A 12030-nucleotide genomic window follows, 5' to 3' on the forward strand; every position below is an offset into this window, starting at 1 on the left:
CTTTTTAACTCCGGTTGGTACTCGTGACTATCCGGAGTGGCCTCTCCTACCTCACTCTTGCCTTAATCGGCTGGTTTGAGTGGAGATTCGCAAGAGTGGAGTTGCCTTCAGCTCCACTTGGGGGAAGGACGTATCCCAGTAAGATGCTGGTAGGGGTCTTGACCGTACTTCCGGGATTGCTCTGATAGCCGTGGGATGCCCCCCCTTCCTCAAGCAGCTCAACGGATGTTGCTTCCCTTGTCGCTACATGCTAGCGGCCGTTTCCGGGGGCCCACTATTGAGTTTGCGAGTCACCCCCTGCCTGTTTATCCGTATTTTTCAATATTGGTCAGGGGCAGGGGCCATAGTCCCCATAGTTAACCGGTTAACTATTCCACAGCCACCCACACCCATATCCCTATCATTTCCTTTTACCATATCTCGCAATAGTCCTGCATCAACCGGGGATTGTCCTTTGGTGTACTTCCATAGTGCATACAGGGATAATCGCCGGCTGATGTCCCCTTACATTTAGATTAAAATTGTTCAACGGGCCTCTGCGAGTTGGCTTCGGCCCCTCGTACGCCTTCCAAAGGTCCGGGACCCTGTGGTCCCGTGATTATGTAATGAACAAACATAATAATAATAATAAGTCCGCAAGGCAGCTTGTGGCGAGCTGTTGGGCAGTGGCGACCCCACGGACCTGACTCCCGGGAGAGGCCCTACTTTTTAACTCCGGTTAGTACTTGTGACTATCCGGAGTGGCCTCTCCTACCTCACTCTTGCCTTAATCGGCTGGTTTGAGTGGAGATTCGCAAGAGTGGAGTTGCCTTCAGCTCCACTTGGGGGAAGGACGTATCCCAGTAAGATGCTGGTAGGGGTCTTGACCGTACTTCCGGGATTGCTCTGATAGCCGTGGGATGCCCCCCCTTCCTCAAGCAGCTCAACGGATGTTGCTTCCCTTGTCGCTACATGCTAGCGGCCGTTTCCGGGGGCCCACTATTGAGTTTGCGAGTCACCCCCTGCCTGTTTATCCGTATTTTTCAATATTGGTCAGGGGCAGGGGCCATAGTCCCCATAGTAAACCGGTTAACTATTCCACAGCCACCCACACCCATATCCCTATCATTTCCTTTTACCATATCTCGCAATAGTCCTGCATCAACCGGGGATTGTCCTTTGGTGTACTTCCTATAGTGCATACAGGGATAATCGCCGGCTGATGTCCCATTACATTTAGATCAAAATTGTTCAACGGGCCTCTGCGAGTTGGCTTCGGCCCCTCGTACGCCTTCCAAAGGTCCGGGACCCTGTGGTCCCGAGATTATGTAAAGAACAGACATAATAATAATAAGTACCTGGGATATGAGCAAGCAAAAGGATTAGATCACAAAGATATTAAAAATAAACTAACTTTAGAATACAAAAGAAGATTAAATAGAATTTGTAAGAGCCGATTAACAGGGAAAAATCTAATAAAAGCAATTAATACATATGCTATCCCAGTGCTGACATATTCGTTTGGGATCATCAAGTGGAGTCAAAGTAATATAAATAGTATAGAAAGGACTACTCGTACAACTCTCACAAAATACAATCATCATCATCCAAAATCAGCAATAGAAAGACTTAATATTAAGCGACAAAATGGAGGTAGAGGTCTTATATATATAACTAACCTATGGAAAAAGCAAATTAACTCGTTGCATAAATTCTTTAAGCAGAAATCTCTCATCAGTAATATCCATAAAGCAATAACAACGAATGACAATAGCTACACACCTCTTAACTTACAGCAAACTTATGAAGAAAATATTCTAACACCCAGCGAACAAGAAACAGTTCTGAAAGAAGCATGGCAGAAAAAAGCCCTACACGGGCGACATTATAATGACCTCGAACAAACACCCATAGATAAAGAAGCATCAAATAAATGGCTCAAATTAGGTACTCTCTTTCCGGAAACAGAAGGTTTCATAATAGCTATCCAGGATCAAATAATCAACACTAGAAATTATAGAAAATTCATAATTAAAGACCCTACACTTACAAATGACAAATGCAGAAAATGTCACATTCACTCCGAGACAATCCAGCACATCACTGGAGCTTGTCCTCATCTCACACAAACGGATTACACTCATCGTCACAACCAAGTCGCTAACATCATTCACCAGTCACTCGCCATTCAACACAACCTCATAGCAGACACACACACTCCATACTACAAATACACTCCTAGCACCATCCTCGAAAACTCCACTCACAAAATGTACTACGACCGCGCAATACTTACAGACAGAACCATCCACTACAACAGACCTGACATCACTCTACAAGATAAAATAAATAAAACCACTTACCTGATTGATATCGCCGTCCCCAACACGCACAATCTAACAAAAACAATAACTGAAAAAGTACACAAATATGCAGACCTTAAGGATGAAGTAACCAGAATATGGAGACAGGATAAAGTGTACATTGTGCCAATTGTCCTGTCTACTACTGGAGTAATCCCAAAACACCTTTTCCACAGTTTAAAATTATTAAATATCAAAGACACTACATACATCAAATTACAAAAAGCAGCTATACTAAATACGTGTCGTATAGTTAGGAAATTTATGCAGATAGATGAAAATGAAATCTCAGCAGCACCACCACCACCACCACCACTACCCCAAACTACAGAACCAATAGATAACCACAGACCACAAGCAGCTACAGAAACCGAATAATATTCTTCATAATATGTCCTTTACTTGGCGCGCGCCCGTAAAGGACATTAAAACCGGCCTTAGAGCCGAGAGCAAATAAGATTGCCAAAAAAATAATAATAATAGACATTATCTTTAGACATTTATCAATAGACATTTTCTTTTTATAAAAAGTAATCTAACTTGGACAATAAGAACAAACTTCAATCAAATCACAATAAACCGTATTCACGTGGATATAAGAGCACTGAAGAAAACTTTCTCGTGTATGAACAATAAAAGTTTTCAAGTACAAGATCTTGCACTCGAAATACGAATTGTATTCTCAACGATGAAGCTGTACATAGAAGTAACAAAGAACATGTTGAATGGCATCACGACAATGCATTTTCAAAAACAAATTATTTCTGTATCTAATGCACAAATACTTTGTCTTGAAATGAAATAATTGTGACGAATTGTATGAAAAAGAGATAGAGTCACATAGGAAAATGTATTATGCTGTAGCCACCATTTGCAGTTCATGACCCGCTTCTACATGCCAGTGATATTATAAGGCAACTGGACTTTGGAAAAAGGTAATGATAGTTACACTCGGGACCCAAGGCAATGAGTCAGTCAAATACTAAATACAAAAATAAAATTGTATGCACATATTATTGCAATTTTACTCCCATAAATTCATTGTTTATTTGACTCATGTGTTGATGACGGAAATAATTTGAGTCATGACTATGAGTTAGCTGTTATAATAATTAATCTGCACATATATTCGCATAAATATGATAAGTAGTTGTTGCTACGTCGAATTTGAAACCTGAAGCGTTAATTATTCATGTTCATGTCGCCATATTGTACCTATGTATCTCAATACCGACATTACCAGTTGTATAATTATTATCTAACAGTCACAGAATGGTACCGGTTGGTTGTGACCTTATTTTACATCTGTTATTATGGCCATTTGCGGGTAATGTCAGTCAGATGTACAAACGGGTATATCCTTTAAGTCTGTGTGGTTCGAAGGACGGGTGGCCGCGACTTGGTGACGCCACCCCATAACTGTGCTAACGTGCCAAGGCCGGCGGGCATTTACATAACTCACACGTTCCACATGAGTCCTGCACAGCCATTTTATTGCCAAGCCATTCTAAATATACTTGAAGTCGATACATATAGTGTGTTTACAGCTCAAACTTAATTAACTGAGACAAGAATTTTAGTGCACAACCTAAAACAGCAAATCACTGTAGCACTTTCTGAGGGAAAATGTACTAGAAAAATGGTTCGGTTTGGCCATACATTTCACAATGCTAATCTGTTTGTCTCTCCGACGTAAACTGAATGACGTGTTTCCGCTCGGGTGAAATATTTCAGCCATTTTATGCTGGAAATTCCAGTAAAAGAGGGCATAAAAATAAAAATCTCGTTAATTTTTATGTGGATATCAGAGTACATACTTAAACCTGACGTGGGTAAACATGTAAGGTATATGAGCATTCCAGGAATTTTCTATCAATATCTAATTTTAGGGAAAACAATATTTTGATCACAGGATCTCAGAATTCATCCCCGTAAGCGTCGTTGGTAAACACTTCGGACTGCCGAAGTGATTTTACCACCCAATTTGTACATATAAAACATACTGATGTAGATACAAATTGGGTGGTAAAATTATGTGTTTAATATTTATCTTGTAAAAATTACAAGACAATATGACGGCCTTAAATCTGCACCAAGAATTACACTCAATAGGCAAAATATTTTTTTGGTGTTTAGTAGAGGAAAATATAAAATTGCCAAAAGATTTCCTTTCCTATGAGTGACGACACCTGCTAGGTAACGAATTACGTCAATGTAACCCCGACATTGATTGATGGCAATACATGAGATTATTCCTCGTCCTTATAGTTTACTTCCCACATGGTTGATTTATCAAGAAATATCAATAAAATCAAACGCTTCCGCAGTTTATAGTTCTAAGAATCGCTTGCCAGGTAAAGTAAAAGCTCACTTCTATAAATATGAATTAATTTGTCTCTATAGTTTACTGTGAGCTATTACTTTAAAACTTTTGATCAATACATCAGAATTCATAATTGCAGTAACTACATATAATATCCCAAACGACAAAGCCCATCGTATTATTTGTTAGTCATTGGCAGATTGAAGAAGAAAGAGATACAGATTTATCTTACTTCCCACACCGGTCTATTTTCAGATTTGTGTTCATTGTAACTAAAAAAGTGCAAAATCATCCTGAAGAACAAAGAAAATAAAGACTCACCTCCGATCAACCCGTAAGTGATCATCATCATGGTGACACTTTTACTGAACGTGGATAGGACGAAAGCAGCAGCTGCTACAAACGACCCAGCCACGCAAACTGCTCGGCACCCAAACTTGTTGCATAACGCCGAAACTACAGGACCTGCGAACAAATTAATTTACTTCAAAAACAGCCCCAAGAAAACGAAACTCTACGTAACTATTTACATAATTCCAATCTCGAGGGGTTCCATTTAAATAAACAGCTGAATATACCATTTTGATTAACGCTCGAGCTTTAATCAAATCGCAATTAATTACGACCAAATTAATTTTGCTAACAGTGAAACTAATTAAGAAAACTATATTTCAGAATCGTTAGAAATCTACCCTACCTAATGGAGCTAAAGTGTTTATGTAAACAACTTCAAGATTCGAAGTTAAATTATAGAAACCTAATAAAATTGTTGCAATGTAAACTTGTACATTTTCTTGTTAAGGATTCTCTTAGTAGGTCATTGATATTGTGCCAACAGAATCAATGATACTTAGTACTTAGATATTATCTTAAATATACAATTAACATGTCAAATGTAATATCGGTTTCTCACGCAAGCTATGGTATGAAGATATTAAAGTAGGATCATTATCAATGACAGTCAGGTGACCACCTTGGTACTGAAACCTACATTACAAACTTGATCTGAGCTACTCGTATTATTTAAATACATTCTTAGAAATGAGTCCAAGGAATCGATGAATCGTCGCAAAGGATGTAACTTCATTGTAAACACGAGTTTTTATTCTTGTAAAGACTTTTATTTACTGTGCGTGACAGTCGAACTTTGTTTTAAAGTGAAACGAGTGTCGGAATTGGTGTAACAATCTACTCCTGCAGTGGAATGCAGATGTAGAATTTAGACTCCAATACTTGATCCAGATCATCAGCATTTTCTAAACTATAAGTTTCCTATTTTTTAGGATTTTTTTAGCTCTGGGCTAAAAAAAACCCATGATTATTTTTAGTTGTAACCTTATCGTAAACATCAGTAGCTACAAATGAAGCTATAATCACGAGGGATTTGATTACGTCATGTTAAATATGTGACAAGCATTATTTTTGATATTAGTAAAGATAATTTATACTAATCATGTGTTACCGAGTAGATAAACGCATGAAACTACGTAAAGACAAGATCTAAATTACTGATTAACGAAAACGCTGGGTCTTACTGACGAAAATGTAACCTGTTTTTTTTTTTATTTAACCAGGATGTCCGAACTTAGGGACCAGCATAAGAATTCCCGACAAAAAGTGAAAACTTTTTTCAACAAAAACGTAGGCAGATTGTTACTGTACATTATTTACATACGTCATAAACATACATTTAACTATATGTCGTGTGTCGTATCCTAAATCAAAGTTCGCGCGAAGATAAGGGTTCATCGAAATGTTGGGTCAGTATGCTAGGTCATCCTGTTTCAGACACTTTTGTTGCGAACACAAAATTATATAACACACTTCTATCTACATAGCAAAATTGTTTTCTAGGACACATTTTTTATCGGATCACCGCCGTATCTATGATCGTAATCGAGTACTTTCAATCAGGTCAATGGCAATTTAAAATAGATAAAATATGATAGCGTTCCACAGATAAAATACTGATGGGTAAGCCAACAAAACGATGACAGTCAGCAATTAAGTTGATAAGCAATTTCTACCAGTTTCGCATAGAAACAAATAAAATTATCAATCTTTGAGTCATGGGTTTTAGTCTCAGATTGGTTTGATTGTGTGGTTTATAAACCGCAACGAAATATAATTAATATTTCTATGTTAAGTGTTACATAAAACTTGTTAGTGTGGGCCTTTTCCAACTAATCCGGACGGATTTACGTATCTGCCACTAATGCTGTGTACTCACTTAGTTATCACAACGGCATCGAGGTACCACTCATAATGAACTACGTTTAACATCGACACGGTTATTTCATTTTACTGCATACGCTTCAAATGTAAATTACTATACGTATACGATATCAGTGGAACAGATTTAAGTATATATCTTGCCAGATAATCTTGTGTAAAAACGCAAACACGAGTAATCAAAGGAGTGACATGTTTTATAAATATTTGTTGTGGGCTACTGGGTTTTCTAGATTTTATAGATATGATGTTTTTGGAGGTTAATAGATAAAAAGAACTAAGTACGAACGTTAAACACTATCACAAATTAAAACCCCTAACAGGCAATAAGCCACGATTGTAGAGCGGTTAATTTACTACTTCTAGAATATGCTAATACCGCAATTTATTACAATATTAATGGACTGGTGTCCTCATGAACACTAGATGCTTACATTTCTAGTTAAATACGTAGGTATAAACAAGCCCCACATGAATAATGGATAGATGCATGTGACAACGTGACCCGAATTGAAAGGAAATGAACGAACGATTCGATTGCAATGTCGTCCAAAAAGGAGGAATTTAAAGGTAAAGCCAATTACCGTTTGTCAATTTAGATCCATCCGTCAGATGAAGGTACATCCTTCATTTCATATAATGTATTAATTACTTCCCATGAATGAGTAGAACAGAAGTATCTAATGGTCATCTACACTACTCTAATATACCTAGATACAGATGTTCGTGATACACGAACGCACTTAGTATCGGCAATTACAACACAAAGAGTAAGCAATAAATTATTATCAATCATAATAAATCTTACCAGCCGCTAGATAAAATCCTGATAGAAGACTGCCGACCCACGCGACAGTGCCTTTACCCTCGCCGAAGTAAGTTACTAGTTCTGGTAGGAATATGCCGAATGTGTAGGCTATGCCGTCAACAATCATGTTACACATGAAGGATGCGAAGACCACGACCCAGCCGTAGCCCCCGTCGGGGGGAGGGGGCAGGGCTCCATAGTCGTAGGCCTCATCGTCGTCGGCGTCTGCGGCTGCGCCTTCCGCCGTCAGTCTTGCTGCTTCTTCGCATGACGTCTCACTTTCCGTCTGTAACAAAGACATTATAGTTTAAAAACGTATATTTTTTTAATCACCACTGCGGCTCTCGATAATGGCGACGCGCGCACCCTGAACCACAATGCAGTTACGTTGCAGTATTCTGTATAATACTATAGGGAAGTCACAGCTGCTATGTGAGTGACTAAATGGCCATTTACTTTTCTGAATGTATTGACGATAGTCATTGATTTCAAATTCACGGAAGATGCAAACATTATTAATAGAAATTAATATTTCATAGCTATGAGTTATCATGCCCACCCAAAGCGCCAGTTTCAACGATCAAAATTAATTTGCGCAAACATTCCAGTCACTTCATGGACGAGTCATATCATAACGGCAAACAAAATCATCTAAAAATAAACCGCTGAGACGTTATGTTTAGGGTACCATATCAATCATCCGAATAGTTTCACTCCTTTTCCATTAAAATGATAAAATATTAGTTTCGACAGGGTTTACAAACATTTGTGGCTGACAAGTACAATAATATGTCATAGCATAGCTGTTTCCAAACAATTACACATTAGTTTTACTTTGTCATTAAAATTAACGCGTCGTAAATTCAAATCTATGACGTAATGTACGATTTCATTATTATTGTTTGTATTTAGCTTGCTTTATTATTGTCGTCTGTCGTAAATTTTATAAACGTCAGTAATAAAACGTTTGCTCTTAACGAGCCTCCGGAATTTTACCGTAGCCTGTCGGTAACTTAATTTCCTTAGCCTGGCAAACTTTTATTTTGAACTGCGTCGCTAACGCCTACGTGGGACTTCACGATCAATATGCTACCAAGTTTCAATATACATACAAAAAAGGACTATCAGCGTATGTTAATAAGGTTGTTCGTTAATTTCACGGCCATTGTCACTATCATTGCCAAAGGCTTTATTGTGATTAACATGCATGCTGAATGTTAAATGCGAGCAACTGCATGCGTCTATTATAGATAACTTGAAAACAATGAGACCACATTATACGTACTGGCAATCAGTTCTTTGTTCGTGTTAAAAAACAACGCGTTGTGGATGGAAAAGTGTGGAATAAGCTTTGTAAGAAATTGAAAACAACATTAAATGAATAAAGATAGATACATAAATACAATATATGCAACTACAGGAAGTTTCGAAGCACAGTGTATTAATAATGTTAGAATTGTAAACATTCTTACGTATTATCTGTTTCCAACCTAGTTCTAACTGCAATAACTGTACAAAGAGGCATGTTTACAATAAACACTAGATAAAACAATCTAGAAGCACATGTGTCGTTTAGTCACTCATGTCACAGTTGAAAATACTAATGTGGACATCCCTTTGTTGGCAGCATGAGCGGCGTTTCATTATCGTTTTATCATTTCTTTGTTTGCGGCCGTGGCAATAACAGTTGTCATGTTGGAAACTACAACTATCTGACACTTGGACACGTATAAAGAGGAGTGTTCTATACACGTTATCAAATATGAATAGCTGTTACAGGATAGCCATACAATAAATGTGCTAAAGTACCATTTAGAAAGGAATATGTTTGAAATGTTTGTACAAAATTCATCTTTTACTACATTACGTAGAATACCGTTTACCTGTCGAAGGTAACGTTACCTACTGAAATACGAGTAGTTCGCTACTAGAAGCTTATTAGTTTGGCGCGGTTGTTTACATTGAAGTTCGAACACGTGCTGCCAACCTGCTGTTTCTACACAGCGTATCTCAAATGATACCAATTTAAAATAATATAAACAATGCGGCAGCGGTGACTCACGACGCCAGAGGAAAATTACTCTAGTCCGAACCGCGAAGTGTTTACTAAGCGCGGATTAGTGTGAACTTTGGTGTTTGTCAACGGCATATTATATTAGATATTATCAGTGAAAACAGTTAACAGATAATAAACAATAATGAATTGAAAGTGTTAAACAATGCAACGTTTATTGCTACTGATAAAAGAAGAGCCAAAAGACATTTGTTTATATGATAACATTTAGTTGATCACTTTTAAGAAAACGAGCTGCAAATTAGGCCACGGCCTCAATAATAATTTGATATAACTCTAACAGTACATTACGATAATACAGCTCTAGAAGTTAAATAAAGCTTATGAAAAGAAATGATGAATGTATTTTATTGTGCTTCTTTCCTTTTATTTTTTTAACTGAAATTAACGTCTATTCATACGTTGACATGTCCACGGGTTTCTCATGGTGTCCAGAACAGAACAGGTTTGTTTTGAACAATATGAATATGGCTACCATTGTAACAGTCCATCACTTTATTTGCAGCAGACGGGTGCTCGACCTTGTCCGTGTTTACTCCACAAACCGCTCCGGCATAGTGATTTATTTTGTTAACATAGATTATGGAATATGTACACTACACACTTCCTAGTTTTCACTTAGGTGATAAACCGATTTGAAAGAACGTGGAAATCTTATAAGAATCGAATAGAATCGTTGAAACTATAGTTTAACATCCAATAATTGCATGATTTCCCTAGGTCGCATAACGAGTAATAGGTACATAAGTATGAAGCATAATTATTTCTATCCATTATGAACAATTAAAACGAGCATGACATGAGGAACACTGACAGTTGAAATTAAAATAACTCATTGCCTCATAGCAGTATGTGAAGGCGGAAAATTCGATCAAATCGAACGAGGAAGCCCAAATGGCCTTAGCACTTTGTACTTCAACATACCAAGACAAAGAATCTGTAAGGTTCGATTAGAATTCATTATGGGAAACATTCCGCGTTGCTATAAAATTGATACAATTTAACAATAATTCCTGGTGCCCTTCGATAGAACCGTGTAGTCTACACTCGGCCCCCGATAATTTATCACTCTCGTTTTTAACACATGCAGACTGAATATTTGAATAAGAATGGTAACATACCAGATGGAAAAATAATTTCTTTGTTAGGGTTGTCGCTTGAATAAACGACGACACAATTTATTATTTGGAATGTACAAAAACTTGGCTTAAACAAAAAGGGTCAATACACTACTCAGAAATGCGCAACAATGGGAATATTCCAAAATTTGTGCGCAACAAATAAGTAGAACATAGACCAAGAAGTTTAATCATACAAGTGCGTGAGCCAACAAGATGAGTATTAAAAGATTTATCTAAACCTAAGCAAAATATTAACAAAGAACGTTTATACAAGGATTTTGGAGAATATTGACTTACAAGTATTCATTCAACAGATGTTACACGTAATTTCACTTTAAAATTTACAACCTCGGTCGGTAGTGGGGGTTATTGACCCAACATTTACATATAGGTACGAAGTCTTAAATAAAATTTCACTGCAACAGCTCGTATTACACTCTGAAATGCAACTACATTAAAATAATCATAAGGGAGATGAAACATACTTAGAAGTTTTATAAGGAGTCGTTACTACGCCAACTACGACTAAGCTCTAATTGAATTCACAGAATCGTTTAAAGTATAAAAGGCTACTATAATGCTCGTAAAGTTTAATAAATAGAACTAATATCGCACTTTTTCAGACTGAAACCAGTTAAGGGCAGCATGAATCGGTTTAAAAATGAAAATAACTTTGAATAGAAAAAACTCTTTTCCTAACACACGAACAATGGTAATGTAACAGTGCTGAAATATCGTAGAGTCATAACAATAGCTATTTCATTTCCAGTTCCAAACTAAGCAAATTATTTGAATTTCTTCAGAAATGGAGATTTAAAGTGTATGTCGTTTAGTAAATTATTTATTTTAGTTAATTATATCTTGATAATAGTATTAAACTGGGCCACTGCGTACAATAGAAGGCAACGTGGTCGCGGCGCCGGCGCACGTGATCTCGATTGCCATTAATTGATTAGTACCGCACGCCTGTCGCAGGCTGCTTCTTTCAACCTATTATAACTATATGAAGACTTACTCGGGACTCAATTATGTGTAGAAAATGAAATAATTGACCCTTTCCGAGCATAGACGTGCACTGTTACTAGGTATATTCTCAAAGTATGTTAGTTGTTTTTTAAAGATTTAAAATG

The 12030-nt window shown here is 37.2% G+C and overlaps 1 protein-coding gene across 9 annotated transcripts in view; it reads right to left on the minus strand.

The window, feature by feature from the left end:
- The window catches only part of LOC118275973 (monocarboxylate transporter 3), a 50118-nt gene that overhangs the window by 25867 nt on the left and 12221 nt on the right, over positions 1–12030 (minus strand). For all 9 annotated transcript variants that reach the window (XM_050707403.1, XM_050707401.1, XM_050707400.1 and 6 more), the window contains exons 2-3: positions 7706–7991; positions 4987–5130 (exon numbers count right to left, since the gene is read on the minus strand). In XM_050707403.1, coding sequence (XP_050563360.1) covers positions 4987–5130; positions 7706–7991 — 430 coding nt within the window. The remainder of the gene's footprint in view (positions 1–4986; positions 5131–7705; positions 7992–12030) is intronic.

This window comes from Spodoptera frugiperda, chromosome 31 (assembly GCF_023101765.2).
Source record: "Spodoptera frugiperda isolate SF20-4 chromosome 31, AGI-APGP_CSIRO_Sfru_2.0, whole genome shotgun sequence".
Taxonomy (NCBI): Eukaryota; Metazoa; Arthropoda; class Insecta; order Lepidoptera; family Noctuidae; genus Spodoptera; species Spodoptera frugiperda.